This window comes from Bemisia tabaci, unplaced genomic scaffold (genome assembly GCF_918797505.1).
Source record: "Bemisia tabaci unplaced genomic scaffold, PGI_BMITA_v3".
Lineage (NCBI taxonomy): Eukaryota > Metazoa > Arthropoda > Insecta > Hemiptera > Aleyrodidae > Bemisia > Bemisia tabaci.
Genome location: NW_027311737.1, coordinates 88,028 through 109,118, shown reverse-complemented (window position 1 = coordinate 109,118; position 21,091 = coordinate 88,028). Strand labels below are relative to the sequence as shown.

General features: G+C 35.4%; 2 protein-coding genes across 2 annotated transcripts; one reads left to right on the top strand and one right to left on the bottom strand.

The window, feature by feature from the left end:
• Positions 1-104: 104 nt before the first annotated feature.
• On the bottom strand, positions 105-5,541 carry Dhfr (dihydrofolate reductase). Its single transcript, XM_019059011.2, has 5 exons — positions 5,285-5,541; positions 4,173-4,328; positions 3,496-3,616; positions 2,620-2,729; positions 105-1,404 (listed from the first exon to the last, which is right to left on the bottom strand). The coding sequence occupies exons 1-5, from the start codon at positions 5,368-5,370 to the stop codon at positions 1,293-1,295; spliced, it is 585 nt and encodes a 194-aa protein (XP_018914556.1). The 5' UTR covers positions 5,371-5,541; the 3' UTR covers positions 105-1,292.
• A 174-nt stretch (positions 5,542-5,715) lies between these two features.
• On the top strand, positions 5,716-20,678 carry LOC109042309 (E3 ubiquitin-protein ligase UHRF1). The gene is made up of 13 exons (XM_019058978.2): positions 5,716-6,127; positions 6,853-6,999; positions 8,084-8,131; positions 9,543-9,754; positions 10,126-10,475; positions 10,981-11,167; positions 11,736-11,967; positions 12,735-12,946; positions 14,308-14,451; positions 14,860-15,016; positions 15,393-15,635; positions 16,076-16,174; positions 17,900-20,678. Exons 1-13 carry the CDS (start codon positions 5,978-5,980, stop codon positions 18,044-18,046), a joined length of 2,328 nt encoding a protein of 775 aa, XP_018914523.2. The 5' UTR covers positions 5,716-5,977; the 3' UTR covers positions 18,047-20,678.
• The last annotated feature ends 413 nt before the right edge of the window (positions 20,679-21,091 follow it).

Sequence of the window (21,091 nt, the reverse complement as noted above, 5' to 3'; positions counted from 1 at the left end):
ACCTGATCAAGGCCATCCTTAAGAAAATAACGATTATTTAGCAATACTACCGCCTTAATTTTTGGATGTTACTTCTTTTATGTAATAATTATTCAAAGACCAAAGATTATTTAAAAATTTGTAAAATATTTATTGGAATTCTTAAATGTGATACTTTTTACATTTTGTTCATTTTTTTTTTTTTAAAAGGAAGAAAAAAAAATCATAATGAAATTTAAATTTTAAAATCAAGACATGGTAACATATTCAAAAATTCAAATGAAACAGCACAATAATTTAGCGATGAGCTTACTATGATACAGATTACAATGATTTTCGCGAAAGAGTATCAAAATAGAGGGGTGGGGGACAGAAGGTTGAGAGGAGAGAATTTTTATGCTTTTCATTGCTTAAAATTAAGTATCCTTCAATTTGGAGGCTGAAAATTACAACTTTCTATACAGCAGATCACGAATAAAAAAAATTGAAAGAAAATAAATAGGTGATGGGAAATGGTTTCCTGGTTTCTCTTTGAAAGTAAGGCAGTTTGAACTGAAGCAAAACTCCCCTTAATATTCCTTCCACAATCCTTTTTTATAATATCATAAAATCAAGTTTTTCAAACTTATTTAAAGACCAAAGAAGAATGCCAAGGGGTTTATAAAAGAATTTCATTCCACCAAATTTTGAATTACAATTTTTTAACATTAGGAACGGAGCTGATTCAGGAATAACTATTAATACCACCATGAGAAAAATGAAAGTTCAGCAAATCTTGCAAAAGAACTTGAGCCAAAATAGTTGCTGGTTCTCAACAACAGGGCTTTGATTGCGGAAGGTAGGAATGGTTTGTTTGTCTTAATGCCTAAAGTAAAAGAGAATTTCAAACTGGAATCAAGGAATGTTTCATAATGGTATTTTTTTACACATAAAATAAATTGCAATCAGAGTTTAAAATTTTCTGCTTTAATCTAAGGCTTGCTCTTCAGAACTTAAAGTTGCCTCCCAAAAATTTCCTGCCGGATGTAGTTTTTCTTCTTCATGACAAGCGAACTGAAAAACTTTCAGTCTGCACTTACTCTCTCTAATTTGGAGCTATTTGGTAATTAAAACTTAATATTTCATAACTTGGGATGAATATAGAATTAGAGAAATTAAAATGGCTCCTACAGGTTTAGCTTAAACTTGAAACAATGATTACAATCTTGATAACATACACATTCTTCAATTTGAGATTCTTTGGTGAACAACTATTAATTCTATTAAGGAATGAACTGTGCGTTTCGGTGAAAAGCTTTACTTTAAACAGAGCATCATGATTTAGTGCTATCCTCTATCCCGTTTGCCTCACCGTCGGGAGAGGTTCTCCTTTCGTACACTTGGTAATTGTAGTGAAAACCATTTTCTTCAACCATCTCACTCGTGCTAAAAAAATTAAAACACAATGTTACGCACAAAATTAGAAAATGAAGAAAGAAATTTAGAATTCTTGTCAAATGAATAAGAAGTTCTTTACTTTTTGTTTGTCGATGCAGGGTGTCTAGCAATTTTCAAAACAAAAATTCCCTGACATTTCCCTGACAAAAACGGCCGAAAAACCGGGGAAAAATTCATAATTCCCTGACAGACAGAAAAAATACAAAAAGGGAAAAAATTCCTCATTTTTCAACACGTTTGAACTGATTAGATGTAAGAATTTTTTCATGTTTTAGGAATATAATGTTTAAAAAAAAGCAAAAGATATGGTGCCTAAATTTATGTGAGATATTTTTGCATCATTTATAAAATTTAAAAGACATCAGCAGAAATTCTGGCAAAAATTTCGGTAGCAATTTCTGCAAGAGTAAAATTTGCGAAACACTTTCCAGAAAATTCGTGTTTTTGGTTTCCCTGACAAGAAAATTGCTTGCAAAATAAAATTCCTTGACATGCCAAATTTTTGAAGATTCTCTGAGGTTTTCTCTGATTTCCCAGACATTTCCCGGTTGCTAGACACCCTGCAATGGCTGCACCGCTGCCATCAAATAACAATTGAGCATTGTCTGGGCGCAGCAAACTTGCCATGCGCAAATGTATTGATTATTCCTTTGCTACGTCTACCACAAATATGGAACTTATCAGAGCTGCCAACTTATCTGACGAGAGTTCTAACAATACTGTTCTTAAAAATAAGTTGAAAATATTTTTAAGTAGGATATGATTCAAAGCAAGCACATCAAGCAACTAAACTCCCTGGTTGCCATTACTACATGAATTAAATCTTAATGATTAATTTATTTTTAGAATGTAAATTTAAGTACTCAAAACTTTCAAAACCTTCTAGCATGTACCACACAGATTTCAAGACGCCCCCTCATGGAAGTGCTCTACAGAGAGCTAACTACTTCCCCTGAATAAAAATGTGGTCCTTGCCTAAGTGCATTCCAGCTTTACAGCGCTTATTTAAAGAGTTCAGAAGTTCTCAACATTATCATCTTTAGCCTTGAGGAATTGACGAATTGAAGATAAGCGGGACTCTGATCTATTGAGCCAGACACGCAGAACAGTCTTGAGGAAAATAATAATTTTTTCTGACTTTTAAATATCCAGAAGAATTTAAATTACTAGTTCTTAGTCCTACTTAAAAACACAAACACTTACGTTATGATTTGAAAATCTCTTGGAATGGTTGGGAAGAATACGTCACATTCAGGTTTCTCTTGAATGTGTGTAACGTGTAACTTGTGGCAATTACTTAGATTCAATGCATCCTGTAACAGAGATGAGATTCTTCAAATCAAAGAAGGGCAAAAAAATAGCATGAATGCATAATTAAGATGTCTTAACTAAAAATTACACAAAGTCCGGTTTACAACTGAGAGTCACCATGTTAAAATTCACTCAAAATAGATACATGCTGATAGGTGGCAATGTAAGTTTACAATACAATTTTTGGTCAATTCAGAATTAAAGATAATAATTTTAGGAGGCAATTTTGAATTCAAAACGACTCTGCAGAGTTTAAAATTCATTTGAATCCTTTTCTTTCCCCCAAAGGTTTGAAAAAAAAAAAATGTTGCTCCAACTATGACAACTTTGATTGACAATATTACATAACAAATTAGTGTCCAATGAAAATTTTACAGACTATAATCTTATTTTTATTCATAAAAAAATTCAAAATGGATTTTGTAAGAAGTTTTAAGGGGGTGTTGAAGCCTCAGATAGCCAAAATTAATATCTGCAAGAAAATTATGCCTCCTGAAACCTTCCGTAGAGGAGGAAATGTGATTTTCTAATTTTTCAAATAAAAAATTGGTAGAGTCCCCAAAGTTATCTCATGTACCAATTTTTATCTGATATGATGAAAAAACAGTTCTGAAAGTGATGACCTCTCTATGGAAACCTCGGAAATTTGAAGAAAATGAGGAATTTCAGCAGAAATAATGAGGGAATTACGCTAGTTCGTGAAGAAAGCATTCAGAATGCCCCAACTTGTGCACCCTTACTTTCAAACTATTCCAGTCCAGTGCTTACCTCATACACACGAGCACCGCCAATGATCCAAACGTTTTCAATCTTGTTTTGATAATTTTCTTCCAATAGCGTTAGTGCATCCTTCAGCCGAGGACAGACTAGGACACCCTCTCCCGCGTCTCTACGAGTGGCAAGGGAAAAAAGAAAGAAAAAAATGAGTTTCTGACAGAGCTCGGTAATTCTTTGTCCTCTAAAAGTTGACTTATGTACATCATTATCAATAAGCAATAACATTTTCAGCAAACCCATTGATAATAGCACAACTAATTCTTGTTAAGATATTTAAAAGTTTCTCTATTCTCTTTTTTGGGATATGATGGCTGACGACTTTGAGACTAAGAGACTAACTTTGACACTAACTAGACTTTGAGAGTTCCAAAACAATTTTACAAGTCTCTAAGAAGAACGCGAGTGAAGACAGAATTTCTTCGGTGTGCTAGGTTGACCTTCAGACAAAGATTAAGTGCATTTGTAAAAAGCGCAGAAGCTCTTTAAAAAATTATTAAATCCTTCATTAATTGGTGCCCCTCGGTTCTAGACTTGGATCAGTGAATAAAATGATACAGTTGAATATTGGCAAGTTGTTGGGGGAGGGGGGGGGGGGTGGAATTTTTTTCACCCATCTGATTTGCCATTAAGAGACCATAAAACTATCCAGAATTAATTGGTCTACTTACTTCAGAGTACTAGACAGCACCACATTCAAACGATCTTTGAGGGGACGATGCTGGGCTGGAATTGATTCCCATGTGTTCCGACCCATGACAACAGCATTCTGTTTGCTCTTATCTTTGCAATTCTTTGTTAGTTTGGCAAAGTTGCGGAGCTCATTTCTGTAAAAGAGAAGTGACGCGTACATGAAAAAAAAAGCTCAGCAATTTTTTTTTTTTTTTTTTTTTTGAGCTTCAAATAGCCCTCAAGGGCTAATCCCATTCAATTCAGGCTACCAACCCTACTAAATTGAAAACATGCATACGGGACAGTGCATACATATTTTCAAACAGGTACATAGGAATAAAGTGCATTCATTAATTTTAAAATCCAGGAGCTTAACTCATGGAAAACATGAGAGGGTTGTTGCCTCTAGCTGCACAGAAAAAACAACCAATATTCCTGCAAACTTGGTTAGAGCTCATCAATTTTGAAAGTTGTTCTCCTCTTCATTTCTAGCCTTCATAAGATTTACCCACCTGAAATGACACCTTAATACTTTTCTGAGGTGCTGGGTTTGCAACATTGCAAAATAATGCAATGCTAAGTAGTATTTTGCTCAAACTCAATATTTCTATACTAATAGAACTTGGTTCATGATAGGCACTGAGTTGCTAGATACGGCATGGTGATGGTTGCATTACTGCAGCAACACCTTTTCTCATCAGCTTGCAGGCAGGGTTCTAGCTGTCTAAAGTTCTCTAGCGAGTACTTATGCACTATGTGTAGTGAAATGGCGGCAATTTATCTTCTGTCGATGATCATGGAGAAAAAAACAGCCTGGACTTCCCTCTGAACAATCACTAATTAAGACTCGCACTAACTAACAAGAAAGTATGTTCATTTCATTCAGATTTCCAGAAGGAAACAGATGAATTGAAGTTCTCATCCTGGGAATTAATTGGTTATTTTGGTGGGACCCGCCTCAACTTTACGATTACGTATGGATGCATTGTCTTCCTGTGTCATAATCAGCGCTTCTGTAAAGGTGCAGTAATTTGATACAATTTAAAAAGCTACATCATCTAATTTCTAAGAGTCTGCATGCATCAGCATGAGAGAGAAAGAAAAAACTCACGGTAGAGACCAGGGTAAAGAATTTTTGAAACCTATTCCATTATCTGCAGTCATTGCGACGATGATGCTCAAGCGTAACGAAGACATGATGGAACAGCACTTGAAGCTTGCAGGAACTGATGTGTGAAAAATAAGAAAGTTTATCTGTTGGAGAAGTAGTCTGGGGCTTATCACATGGACTTAGACTTTTTAATCTTCACAACAACCGATTTATCAATGACACTCACTAGGAAAGCGTCGCGGTGTTTATTTGCATTGCGCGGTTTTTGGTTGGACTTTGGAGGTTATTTCGATTTAATCGTTTCCGGTTCAGTCCATTCATTCCGGCAGACGGAATACATCAAACCGGAAATGCGACCGGAATCCGGAATCTAACCTTGAAATATTCCCGCTCCCGCCAATTTTTGTGCACATTTTGTTTACAGTCCTCTTCTTTATCTGTAATGTCCATCATTAATTGTCTTTACCTATTATTGTGTGTCAATTTCGCCGTCAAAGTGATAGTGAAGTGCTAAACCTACTTTTTCACTTTTTTCCTCAGTCTACCCACCAGTACTTTCTCTCCTGCAGGTCTATTCCTCCTTGCAGGTTGACTTGCCCATGCTTCTGTAGCGCCTTTTCGCATCGCTCCTCTCTAAAATTTAGGTATCATATCTACTTCCTGTTTTTGTAAAGTTATCAACCTCGGTTCAGAATGTACGTTCAAGTCAGAACTATTGATGGTAAGCAGAAGATAACTCTCAATGTCTCTAAAACCATATCTGTTGAAAACTTTCGCAAGGAAGTTGAGAAGGCCTTTGATGTGCCGTGTGACAAGCAGCGTCTCTTCTACAGAGGAAAGCAGGTTCGTACCTTCTATTAGCTTACTTCTAGAGGACTATGTTTTTCCCTTTTCCCAGCATGTGTGGTTAGTATTGGCGTGTACAACATGATTGAGTGTTACCAGGGCCATGCCGTGTAATCAACGAGGTATATTCCTCGACCATCTCGGATTTTGATGAAATTGGACGGCTGCCAGTGGCTTGATCCATTGCAGTCTTAAGAGGAAAGTCTTGGGGCAACCCGTAACCAAAAAAGTTAACCCCAACCCCAGGCTGAGTTTAAGTAATAGGAGAGAGAGAGAAAAAAAATGACCTCATTCATATCTTAGCAGTACCCTTTTCTCGGTCGCACTTATATTTTTTTCCTCCTGTAAATAGGATAATCTTCATTGGAGAATCACTTGTGTACATCGTATCGCATCAATTTGTTCACTCCCATGCGCCATTTTTGGAAAGACTTGGTCATTAGTAAATTTGAGCAAAATGTGTTTTATGGTATGTTTATATTGTGAAAAATAATCAAACATTGAAGCTCATTTTTGCACCGCAACATTCAACCTCAAAACGTATTACCTTGCATCACAAGCTTTCAAATAATTTTTCAACTCCACCACGTTCTTTCTCAAAGCTGTGGTACTCAATGTCATATATTTCCTTTACTCGTGTTATTTTCAATTAAAAAGCATGAAACTTTGATCTTAAAATGCAATATTCATCTCCACTTTTGTTACTTACTTTTTTTTAATAGCTGGAAGACGAACACTCATTATTCGACTACAATGTGAATGTGAATGATGTGATTCAGTTGATGGTACGCCAAGCTGTTCCTGAGCCTAGTACTTCAACTTCATCAGAGGCCAAATCAACTGAAGTCGGGGAAGAACCTGCCGAAGAGGTACTTGAATTTTATAGCTTGATTTATTTGCGTCACCAATCTGATGTTTCTGAGCTGGAGGTGCTGCCTTTCAACGTGCTTTTGATGTACCTAATGTTCCTTATCCAATGCCTTAAATGAGCTCTTTAGGCAATGCTTACATTGGACTCCTTTGTAGAATAAGAATCTAACTGCGTTTAGCAGAAAGGAACCAAGCCACATCAGCTATTCCCAAATTTAACTGGCAATTTAATTTTTTACGTGAAATCAGTTGTGTGGATTTTTGTGTAAAATTCAGTTGATTTTCTGCATAGCATGAAGCAAATTCCTTACAATTTTCATAAGAATCCACACAAACGTTTTCTAGTAAAAAATTAAATTTCCCAGTTAAATTTGGCAATAGCTGATGTGGCTCGCTTCCTTTCTGCTTAACGCGGTCCAATTAATTTATAGCAACCTACATTTCCTTATTAAAATGGACCACTTGACAAAGTCTGAACTGGACTTAACATCACATGTTTTTTTTTCAAAGAAAACAATTCACTCAACAGAAAGTTAAGAAATCAACACTTAAATGAGGTTCTAACAAGTATTTTTAACAGAGATCAAATAAAAGTTATATAATACAAATGATTTTGCTGTTAAACCAATTTTAATTAAAAACACTCATGTATTGTTCCAGGAGTTGGTTTCCATACTTCCTGTTCTGTGATTTATATTCTCCTGGAAATTTTGAAGAGAAAATATGTTTTGTAGTGCTTTAATTCATACCTTGTCTTAAGGCTCATTCAAGGCTACATATTTCTAGCGTATTAGAAATCCCTGGAATCAACTCATGTGTGAGAAATTAAAATTTCTGGATCATAGCAGAATTTGTCAGTTTAAAATCTTTATGCTGGAAAAAGCGAAAGCAGGAAAGATGTGTATTTGACTATTGAAAATGAAACTATTTAGAAAGTTTGGTGCAAAAAAATTTTTTGCTACCAATATGTGTGATAGTTTTTTTCAGTTCTAAGGTGTTAGGAAAGTTCATCATCTAAGGTTCTCGAAGTATCCTAATCCCCAAATTCTTTACTTAAGTTTTGTGATTTCTTATCTTTTTCAGGAAGAAAAGCCAAGTACATCAACGAAAGTGGAAAGCAAGTATTTTAAGGTGAGTCACGATCAAGTATGATGAAGCATAATTAAATCACAAAATCAGGCCCTTTAATGAACCTCAAAATTCAATAGATGGCTTTAAAAGATCAATTTCTTCAAATTTATTTTATCACTAACCAAAAATAATCAGAAAATTCTTGGAAAGGTCTAAAAAATGTTAAAGTATCTATTATTTTGCTGTGAAAAGAGAAAAATTTCCCATGATTTAGTTATAATTTTTATTTTAATTAGCATAAATTGGCACAACATTGGTACAACATTGGAGTTAGCTCACATCATTCCTCCATGGTGAAGCAGTTTTTGGTAATTAATGGAATTTTGGCGTTGTTAAGAAAGGCTCCAATTTCTTCAAGGTGATTCATAATGGTTTCCAGTGTAGTCAAACTGGCGTGCAATACATTGCATTGGTTGTGTCAAATATCTCCGCAGATTTTGAATTCTTAGCCATGTAAAGGACAGCAGCCCCTGCATATGAGCCTAAAGAATCATTTGAAACCAAAAATTTGACACAATTCACAGAAATGAAAGCAGAATCCTGTTTGGAAAAAAACTTCACATTCGATACAGTCTACAATTTCTGTATTAAATTGCGAGGTTTTTTCTCCATACAGAATTCTGCTTTCATAACTTTCAATTTTGTTAATTTTTTGGTTCAGATAGTTCTTTAGGCTCACGCGTGGGGTTTATTGTCCATTTTGGGCTAAATATTCAAAATCTGTCAAGATTTTTTATATGATCTATACGCTATATTGCTTGCCATTTTGACCATGTCAGAAACCTTGACGAATCACCTTAATTGTTTCTGGCAATTGATTATTAAAACTGTCTGCCAGCAAACATAGGGTGCTGTGAAGTCTTGTGGATTTTATAGAGGACAGTTGTGTACAGTATACAACACAGTATATTAGTCGGCACACCTACAATCAAGTACTCTTAGTAATGACTTTCTCCTCTTCTCTTGGTCTGTTTTTGGAAGTGTAGAAAGTTGTCATTAGAGTCGCTGTAGGTTAAATGTATTAATTCTGATTTAGTTTTGAATGACGTGTTTTATTTCATACATCTGCTTTTCTAATAATTTTAATTATTAATTTTTCGTTCAAAAGTTCTAACATCCATTTTTGTCTTCCTTATTAATCTATGTCTCTGATTTTTTTGTCCCTGTAAATGGATACATGTTTATGAATGGCATGTATAGTTAAATAAAGAAATTAAACATAAAAAAAGTTACGATAAGGGCGCCCAACAAGAGGTTGGAGGGAGGGGATTGAAGCAGAAATGTTAAGGTTCTCAATGCCCCAAGGGTTGTGGTTCGACAGAGAGAGTGGAGGCTAGGTGTCAAAGAGCGCAAAGGAGTGCTACACAGCGACCTACATGTATGTAAACATAAAAAACCCTCTTTTTTTCAGATTGGTGATCATGTTGATGCCAAAGATAGCATTTATGGCGCGTGGTTTGAAGGACAAATCGTGGACATTATCAAAGTTACGAAAGACGATAAACCTAAGTCTTCTGAAGTTGATGATAATGATGGAGAGACAAAAACATCTGACGAAAATGAGAAGCAAGAAAATGAAATCAAGGATGAAAGCGACCTTGAGTTCATGATTGCTTTCAAATGGTAAGCCTTTTGTAAACTCATTTGAATTTCAACAACATAAAAGTAATAATTGGCTAAGTTTAATGAATGATGCTAGCTTAGTTGCAGTCTTGCTTCAGTCCCTGACCAAATGGTCAAGATTGCAGAGATTCCTAAAAAAAAATTAGGAAGTATTGGGAATCCTATTCAAGCAAGAAAACATCTGGAAATAGTAAAAAATTTGAAAGAATTAGGATTTTTAAATCTCTGTAATTGAAATGTGATAGTGCATACTCTACTAGCAAAAGTGAGTAGATTAACATCATAAAATTCATGTAAGCGTTTTTCTAAGCAATTCTTCATTTCATTCTTTCATAGCCCTAAAAAAAATACCATTTTGATTTTTCTTTCAGTTATCCTGACGACCCACCAGCTCCAATCAAACTGAATGATATTCGGCCTAGGATGTCTGTAAAGGTTTCCATTGATGATGTCAAAGTGGGTGACAGAGTCCTCGTCAATTACAACATAGAAGAACCAACGCAAAGAGGATACTGGTACGACTGTCTTGTGAAAAGCATCACCAAGTCACGGAAAAATCCTGAACTGGTTGGAACCCTCTCTGTAGGCACTGAAAATATTAGTCTTGAAAATTGCAAAATTAAGTTTACGGATGAGTTGATGAAGGTTGAAACAGTCAAGTTGATGAAAGATCGAACTGCAGAAGAAGAATCACGCATGCAAGATGAATCAACAGATTCACGTAAGTGTGATTAAGGTTTAAATTTATTTTGTTTCTAACCGACTGCATGAGTATTCTCAAGTCCTCTGATTTTTAATATTCAATTTATTTAAGGAGCCTTGTTTTAAGTACACTAAATTTTTCTTCGATCCAAAGTCAAAGCATTTTGTCGATGGGTTAAGTTAAGTTCTTATTGCTAACAAGGGTACAAAAATTTCTTTAGCCTGCGTTCAGTGCTAGTTTTACTGCTCAGTTTTGGCCTAACACTGTTAGACTGTATGGTTACGGTCATTTTCACAAAAATGAAAAATGTTTGAGTAAAACTTTCAAGCTTGGATTATTAGTTTAAAAAATAAAAAGCATGTTCTTTGATGTAATGTGTATTGCATTCTAATCCTAGAAATATCACTGTTTATTAGATTTTATCGGTTGAAAAACCTTTTCAATTAAAATCCAATTCAGTTTTTCTCAAAATTTTCTCATGTTCCATAATTTCATTTTTTACATTAATCCAATCTGATTTTAGGAGCTAATGCGCCTTATTGTACTCGGTGCAATGACAACCCACGTAGGAACTGCAAAGAATGTGGATGTCATGTCTGTGGCAAGAAAGATGAACCAGCCCAACAATTGATGTGTGACGAATGCAACATGCCATACCACATTTGGTGTTTGAACCCTCCTCTAGAATCAATTCCTGACATTGACGAATGGTAATTCATAGTTTTTCCCCTTGGCGTTCTGAATACCCAGTTTTTTTCACATCAAGTTATGTAAATTAAGACAGTCAACAGGAAACAATACTTCAGAGATACTAAAATTAATAAAATAATTCAAAACGAAAAACCATGAAAAAATTTATTTGCTCTATAGTAAAAGTAGTGCTGTTTTGCAGCACAAAATTTGGCTTGGAAAACGTCAACAAACGAACCAAAGATTTGAAGTTTGGAGCTCAAAAATTGAAGTTGAAACTTTTAGTAAGATCTTAGTTTATTGGTTTACGATTTAACGGATCGATTTGTCAGTCCCAAGAAATTAGACGAATCAAGGCCTAACATAAAGTTTCAATCTGTTGCGTTCAGGTTCAAAATGTTCAATTTATAATCTGCCCTAAAATAACTGTTTGATCCTTTCTTAGCAAAAAAATAATGTTCACTATCTAAAACTCAAATTTTGATTTTTCAATTAACTTTTTTCTGAAAAAGAATTAGCCCTCAAGAACTAAGGTTTCATCATTCATTTAGTTCATCTAATCCTATTCTACCTATTTCTTTTTCATAGGTACTGCGCTGAATGTAAAAATGATGAAAATGAGATAGTGAAAGCTGGAGAAAAACTTAAGGACAGCAAGAAAAAGGCCAAAATGGCATCCAAAAAGAACAACACAAGCCGTGATTGGGGCAAAGGAATGGCATGCGTCGGCAGAATGAAAGAGTGCTCTATCGTCCCTTCTAATCATTTCGGCCCAGTTCCTGGTGTTGAAGTAGGCACTTTATGGAAATTTAGATTGCAGGTATGACATATGTGTGCATGAATTGAAGTTTTTTTTTCTTCTTTTAAGAAATCTTCAATATTTTTAAAAATTTAGTGATACAATATTTCCAGAATTTTACTTATTACCCAATGCATTGTTTCCAATTAGTCGATGTGTGTATTAACCCTTTCCGGTCCAATGTCGGATATATTCGCCGTGAAAAATAACGCGTTTAGGTCCGATGTCGGATATAGTCGCCCAAAAGTTTGAACTTCTGTGCAGGCCCGATATCGGGTATATTCGACTGCTCCAGCAAGTGGCGGCCTCTGGTGGAGCCTTTGGAAACCACTGTCTTTGTTGACAACATCGCTGCTACCTTAACCTCACTTAACGACGGCCGTGGAAAACTGCCGCGGACCGGAAAGGGTTAAAAGAGCATTTTGCCTCGTTGATATTTGGAAAAAAAGTGTTTCTGTGACAAATCTGGATTGCTTCCAGAAAACCCTTGAAAATTTCTCAAAAATCTTTGATTTACAGCTATATACTTCCTCAAATACTTAAAATCCTTTAATTTTTTTGAAATATACTTAGCTGTATGAGCTCTTAAATGGCTATTTTAGAGGGTGATATCACATCAAATCAGCCACTCTGATTTTGCAAATTTTTGGCCTCCCAGTCAATAGTGTTTTCGACTTTAGGGGCTCTTGGGCCAAGGTGAAAGTCACTCTTAATTTACATGCGTCTATTTGTTGAGTCACAACCGGGATCAGCACAAAAATGACAAGAATTTTGTTCTCAACTGTTAGGCATCTGAAGCTGGTATTCACCGACCACACGTGGCAGGAATCCATGGTCGCGAAAGTGAAGGTGCCTACAGTATCGTGTTGAGTGGAGGTTATGAAGATGATGTCGACGATGGTGAAGAATTTTTGTACACTGGAAGTGGAGGACGAGACTTATCAGGGAACAAACGCACAGCAGATCAGAGCTCTGATCAAAAATTAACGAGGATGAATCGGTAAGATTTTATCTCTTTTAGTGACTGAGGATGTGAAGAGAAAAAAAGGAACCCATAAAAGGTGAATGCACTGTCGAAACTCCGGATAAAAAGCCATTGTACAATGCAATAATTACATCCTGTCACAGGTATATTTGGACATATTTCTATCAAACAGAACTATGTGCAGGTGGAAAAGATGGGGTGTGTTTGTTAGTGCTCGGGTCATAAGAATGAATGGGAAATACAAAGTACCAGTGACGGAGCTGCCACTGCGCTCCCTCGTTAATTCATGAGCCCTTGCCACAACTCTCTAGACACATGCCTACGGCTCATGAGTCCCGCACTTAGTTGGCTCACAGTTTCGTTTGCTGATTTGGAGCTGGGGGATTTCACGTTCTGTCAAACGGAACTAAGTGCACTGTGCACGAGCCGTGGGCATGTATCTAGAGCCTTGTGGATAGGGATTATGAGTTAACGAGGGAGCGTGGGGAGCTGGTGTTTTATATTTCCCATTCATTCTCATGGCCCGAGGACTAATGAGCACATCCCATCTTTTCCACCTGCACATAGTTCTGTTTGATAGAAATACGTCGATTTCTGATTCACTTTAATAAGGGGAAAACCGTAAATTTAATTGTGCAAGAGACCTCAGCAGTGGAAGAAGAATTCTATTTGAGGAGAGTCATTTTTTTAAGGTGGACTAAAATTTGATTTATTTAAAAATTGCAACTGAAATCATTCTCTAGGTATCATTAGCTTTGATTTTTTTATGCGTTGTAAAAACTAGAAGTGCAGAAAATGTCTGATCTCATGCTCCTAAGATAGCGGTAAACATGAGGCAATTTAAAGAAATAATAACCGGTTTGGTTTTTTTTTTGTATTTTTCTTTGTTTTGCTTCGCACTTGATAAATATTGAAAAAATCATACTTTTTACCGTGATATCCGGCTTTTGGCCACAAAATCAGACATCTAGTCATGAGGCAAAGTAGTTAGATTGCAGCAAACGGTCGGGTATTGAAACTTTCTACAACCGGGTAACAAACAATGAAAGTTTGAAAAATTTTGCCCAGCCGTTACTTAGAGAAAAATATAAAGACTTATTCTTAAGCCAGATAGATGATACAGTATAAATACAATTACAATTTTCAGACAATCGAATTTCACTCTACCACTGATCCTGTCTCCCTCTCAAGACAAAAGCATGTCGATCCTTTTTTGCTGGCCTCTCTCATCACTCGGTTTTGGCAAGTTGAGGTGGGAGAGCTGAAGAAGTATGGGGGAGCCAGAAATTCCTTGCATTAAACTTATAATATAGTTTGCCACCATTTCAGCTCAAGTGTGTGTCATTCATTAACCAAGATCATTACGGATTTTTCAGAGCTCTTGCATTAAACTGTAATGCACCTCTGAATGACAAGGAAGGCGCCACCGCTAAAGACTGGAAAGGTGGAAAACCAGTGCGAGTCGTTAGGAACTACAAAGCTGCGAAACATTCAAAGTATGCTCCAGAAGATGGAAACAGGTACAGCCCTAATCAGTTCATTATGTTTTTGTTTCTGGTTTTGCGTGAACTACAACAATCCACTACCCTGAAAAAAACACTTTGTCATCATTACACTGTATGTAAGTCTTCTCGCATTCGTTTTCATGACAGCTTGAGGTACTTAACATTGAAGGTAGCGATAAGCATTGACCTGCTCCAAACAAATGCTCATTCCACATAACTCGTCGCTCCTCTGACCTTAGGACGTACCTCTATTTCTACGTGAGCTCTGCTCTCCGTATAACTCTATGCTTTCTGCGGTCACGTGCATACATGTATTTACGCCCTCATGTCAGAAGAACGACAAATTAATTGTAGAGTAACAAGTTAAGAAAGTAATCATTTTAATGATTAATTTTTTGTGCTAAAATGAAATTTCTCTTCTAGGTATGATGGAATCTACAAAGTCGTTAAATATTACCCTGAGAAAGGTAAATCTGGTTTCATAGTGTGGCGATATCTGATCCGTAGAGACGACCCTACTCCAGCTCCATGGACCAAAGCGGGCAAGAAACATATCGAAGCTCACAACCTAGAAATGAAGGTCAGATTTATGCCATTTTCAGTAATTAGAGTCTGTTTTTTTTTTATTGTCGTTAAATTTCTGATTGAACCTAATTTAGTTCCTTGCAAGTGAATAAGTTATTTTTTGCCCTGAATCGAATACGTTCCAAAAATGTTGACCATCAAATTGCTTTGAAAATTTTGTACTTTTTATTGGCTCGGAACCTGTACAATTTTTTATAATGACTTGGTTTATGGAATTACATGAAAATAATTTTTACAATGATTTTTTGCCATCCGAGAGGACTAAATAGACTTTATACATCGCATTTCAAAATTGATACAACTCACAATGACAGTGAATTCTTGAGGGTTTATTTTTAAGTTAAATTGAAAATTGTTTGTTTCTATTACAGTACCCAGATGGTTACTTGGAAGCACTAGAAGCTAAGAAAAGCCTAGAAGGCCCAGACACACCCCAGAGTGCCAAAAAGAAGCGCGTATTGAAGGAATTGAGTGACACGCAGAGTCCTCCTGCCAAGAAAACCAAAGTGGCTGCGTACAAACTACCAGCTGAAGATAAATCACTCATTGATGCAGATACTCTTAATACCAAACTTTGGGAATCTTGCACTGCTCTTCTCTCCCAAGGGAAACAGGTAAACACCTGTTGCATGATTTCAGTAGCATGTATACTAGGTTACACTTTATATCTTGTTATGTCTGCTAATTCTGATGCACACACGCTTAGAGGAGTGTATTATGGACATTTCGGCAAGTGAAATCTCTGAAATGGCATATGAATCTGGAGTGACGAAAGATTTAAGTTTCTAAGCAGCCTCCTTCTCTTTTTCAATTCTTCGCAACAAGGCATATTTTATGTAATCTTCTATCCAAAATAAATCAAAATAATTTGATTATCATCAGCAATATGCTTTGTGAAAATAAAAAATATTTACGTTTCAAACTGGGAAACTTGGAAGCAGAAATGACCAATAGCATGAGCCAAGATTGACCTGAAAAATGCGATTTTGATCTTTTTGTGTCCCTCGTCATTGTCATTATCATAATATTATATAAAATACTTTTATATTTTCAGAAATTCCTGGACCAGGTGCAAGAATCCTTTGTTTGTATTTGCTGCCAAGAACTCGTTCATGAGCCGGTTACCACCCCCTGCAGTCATAATATTTGCCATGTAAGTATTGTAGCTTTCATTGATTTTAAAAATTAATTTTACTTTTAAACCACCAACGACCAACTTGATTTACCATGATTGTTTAAGGGTGTCTACTTGTCTGGAGGGGAACTGATTTTTTTCAGGGCAGCTGTAAGTACTGAAAAAGTACAAAAATCTGCAAAGAGGTCTAGAATTTTTTGCCTCATGCCCTGTGTGTTTTACAAGACAACTTGTAAAGTATGCACCCCGTTGCCAATTGATTCTTATGCATTTTTTGCCTGCTAGATCGCAATTCGATGGTGAAACTACCAAACCACGTATCTCGTTTGCGGTGTTTAAAAATCTACGCTCACATTTTATTTTTTAGAAGTAGACCAAATCAATATAATTTCTTGAAATTTTCACGGAATTTTCTCCGCACAAAGAGGAAAAATCACAGAAATGTTCAAGACTGGATGTTAAGTAGTTTTTCATTTAAAAAATAAAGTATGACAGGAACTCTGCGACGTCGCAAACCGAGATACGTGGTTTGGTAGTTTCACCGTCGAATTGTACAACCAGTTGATCTCAAGGCTGCAAATGAGCTTCACATTTCGCGACTGTCTCATTCTTTTGCAATTTGTGTATCAATTTTAGATTTTCAAAATTTTTCGAATTTCGGCTCATGAAGGTACTGAAAAAGTACTGATTTTTTCTGTTGAAGAGGTACTGGATTTTTGGGGGCAACATTAAAATTTTATTGATTACATCATCAGTTTCATCATTAGCCAGCCAAGTTTAGTACGCACCCTGTTATTCCTACTGGGCTAGAAAAAAATGCAGGGAAACGGCTAAATCTGAATGCTTTAAAGTGTGGTTTCTGCTAATCGCCAGAGTGTTAGTGCTTTCTATTGGTTATGTTCAGAATTAGTCACCAAGTAGTTTTGTGGAAGACCACAGTGCCTCTATTGCACAGCAGCACAACAAAAATGAGCTGTGCAAAACTTTAGTGTGACCATTTTAAACCGGCACAACCAACAAGAAAAAAGTCACTTTCACCGATTTGGCAGTGCATGTACTAAATTTGTAAGAAGGAGATTGAACAAAATTACAAATAAAATGTGTTTAGAAGACAAATAAGATGACATGAAAATGATAAAAGCTCAAACTGCAAAAACTATCTCATATTCAGTCCATCTTGTTCCGGAAAGAAATGTGGACTAAGTCTACATTCCAAACAATACAAAGACTTTAAATGTTGTTGAAACCACTTTCAGGAATTAAGTATTACCTTTTCCACTGCCATTGTTTTTTGGGCATGTGTCTCTTTGGTGCCATGGAGCACATAGAAGAACTTGCCGTTTTTCAAACAGCTGCTTTTTTTTTTTAACAAAGTAGAACAACTAATAGTTACGCAATGCGCCTTTTATTCGACACCTCTTATTATCTCTTTTACACTCAAATCTGCCAATTATATACCATTTTCTGCATAATCATAGCCAATTAGAAAGGATCGCTTGCTTAAACTGAGGTTATATTTCCTCAGCATCCAGCTTCTGCGCTACACATGGTCGTAACAAGTCGTGATGCGTAACAATGATCAAATTGAGCGGTAGGGTGGTAAACATGATAATGGTATAGACAAGTTTGAAGATGCATTCTGAAAGTTTGCTCCTAGCAATCGATCTTAATCTAGCATTATACTTCTTCTTATGTTTGCTGCTTTTTATGCCAAACTTAACATTAATTTTCCTCATGTTGCAGGGTTGCCTGAAAAGATCTTTCAACGCTAGTGTTTACACCTGTCCCCATTGTCGTGCTGATCTCGGTAACAAATACGAGTTGAAAGTTAATAAAAATCTATCCACCGTCCTGCTTTCACTTTTCCCTGGTTATCAAACGGGCAGATGAAAACCCTTTTTGCTCAAACATCCTCTATCTCAACTGTATGTATGTTTTACTTCTTGTTGCTTTTAGCCAATCATTGAAGAGTTATTTTGAGTGCAAACTTGTCTCTTGTATCCAATCTTCATCATATCATTCAACATTCAGATCGGAGCTATTTAAAATTTATAGCTCAAACTTCTGAAAATAGATGATTAAACGCCAATTGGTTATCACAAGTATGATAGTACCAAATAGTCTATCCAACTGAAGAAGCTTTGCGAGTCAGGAAAAAAGTTCACTTTAAAAAATAAGGAGGAGAACAGAAAAATGTCATGACAAAGGCCGGAATTTATAAGTTGCTCATTTTCTATCTTTCAAAAGATTGCAACTCTCCGACAAAATTGTTAGAAAATTATGAATTCTTGTTACTTTTTTTTCTCTATTTGGGGGTGTGGAGGAGTTTTAGATCAATTTCAGATCACCGTCAGAAATCACCTCTTTTTTCAATGCATGACAGTATGTAGAATCATTGGAAAAGTTAGGGACTGATTGTCTCATTTTAACCAGGGAAAGTCGGATAAAGTAATGTAAACAAGAATTCTTAAGGTCTGTTCAAGTCTGATTGATAATTTTATATCTCAAGTGTTCACGCAAAACTAGCGTTTTCTTTTACCAAGCACATTTTTCTGTTTTGAAATAATCTGACTTTTGACTTCGAACTCTGATTAAGTAGAAACTTACCGAAAAATTCCCATGCCATCTGTTTTTGACACTTTAAATAACTGCCTGTAATTTTCTATTCCTAATTTTATTCATAGTTGTAAGTTTCTATTGAACATTTCCATTCCCTTTTTTTATTATTATTATTATTTATTTATTTATTTATTGATTGATTGATTGATTCTCATGTATTTTATGTAAGATATGCATGCCAAATAACTTGTTCAGTGGAATACCCATGACATTTTTCTTCGTAAATGCAAAAATTTACCAATTTTTCTTGTTTTAAATCAGTTGAGCCTGAACCTGTTGTATTATGAAGCAACCACAATAACTGTTGATAATCATTCCCTCGATTTCCGTCCAAATTCGAGATAATATAGGAAACAAGTTTTGAATAGATAAATACAATTCTAAGGCTGAGCCTGTAGTATATCAATTTTTTTTTATAACTTGTATTTTTTTAATTTAAGTATATGAAGAATTTTAGGCAAAGATAATGTTTTTTGAACTCTTGAAGAGATTTCCATAGCAGTCTGTATTGCAGCTTTAATCTAAAGCTGGTGAGAATTTTATTTCAACAGCAATCTTTTATGAACATGCTTTCAACTTTAAATTCTTGGACTGAAGAAGAATTTTTAATATTAAGAATTGAAATGTTTAAACTCTGAAAGTCTCGTATTCTAAATCAATTTTTCCCTTACTGCAATCATTCAAAAAATTATTTTAGTAGGCTCTGGAGTGGATCCTCTCAGCTGATTTGTTTATTTGCTTAACTATTCCTTGTTTTTTTTTAAATCTTAACACTATTGTGTTAACTATTGTGTAGAAGGTAAAGGAAAAATTGTTTTTAAGTATGCATTTTTAAGAGTCTGTAGTTTCAATTTTTTTCTGTTCTGAATTTCTTAAATGCCGCTCTAAAGGTTTACTTATTGCCTGTGTTACTGCGTGAACTATTTTGTATTTATATTATCAATAATACCTAATTAGCCGTCTAATCATTTTATTCTGATTTTTTAAAACTGTACTTTTAGAATTTTTCATGGGCTTGTTGCGCTGGTTAAAGAATTATACTTTGATGGTTTAAGCTTATAGATAGACAGGAAATAATGAGATCTGTTTGAACATCAATTTTGTATGTCCAATGTTAACGGATAAAGAACACGATCGAAAACGTCATTCACCGTACCACTGCATGCCATTTTTGCCAGGTTTTTTCCACCTTGGTTTCATCTGCATTTTACGTTTAGCAACCAGTGCTAATGTGTGTCTCACTAATTGATGAATCCAAGGTGGAAGAAACTCTGGTATGGATGACATTATTTGCTTTGCTTATTGATGAGCAATATCTCTGTCCACACTAGACATCAAAACTTTGTGTTTGAACAGAATTCATAATTTTTTGCTAATCTATCAGCTTGAACAATAAAACACGATTTTTTGACTAGTGCGAATTACCCATTGCTTATTCCGATCGTATATTGACAATTTTTCACATATTTGAATTTTACAGGAATTAGCAAACTGAATTGAATCCCCCTGTCTCAGACGGTGTATATTCTACAAACGTGCTATTGTAATTAAAATTCGGTATCCTGTGTTTATTTTAAAGTCGAGAGACAAAGTGAATTCAAAGTTTTTTTATTTGAGCCAAAGAGGATGTTGTTTTTTTGTTTTTCTTTCAATTTTGAGGACAACATCAATATGAAATGAGACTGTGATAGTGTTGGCTCAAAGTAAAACTTTTCAAATCTCTTTGTCTCTTCTTTTATATAAATTGTAAATGTTTTGGCCATTTTTCCTTGATAAGTGTGAAAAAAAAAATAAAAAACTGTGCCCTTTTTGGTAGTTTGTTGCTTGACCGGTCAACAAAACAATGTTTTGTGTGAAATATTATTTTAGTCTAGCTGAATAAATCATATAGTTTCTCACTATTTTTCTCATATCTTCTCTCTTTTGCCTCACAATGTTACTATTATCCTTACGTTAAGTTTCATCAAGAGCTTGAAAATATCTTGAAAGCCACATACATTCTCATAAGTCATGTATTCTTCATCTTTAGGCTTCTTTAAGCTGCGAAAATCTCCCACATCGGCTATAATTTATAGACAGTAGCTTGGTGTGGTCATGTTAACACTAGATGTATTTTTTTTAAATTCTAAAACTATTCAATGACATCATATTTAGCGAATTTATGTTAATTTGTTGTGTGAGGAGTGAAAATATCTGCCTAGCTTTCAGGTACCATAAGCCCCCCCCCCCCCCCCCTCAGAGCCTCTGAACCATTTTAAGAAGTGACAGTAAATTTAATTTATTTTCCCTGTAATTGATTGAAAAATGCTTACACAT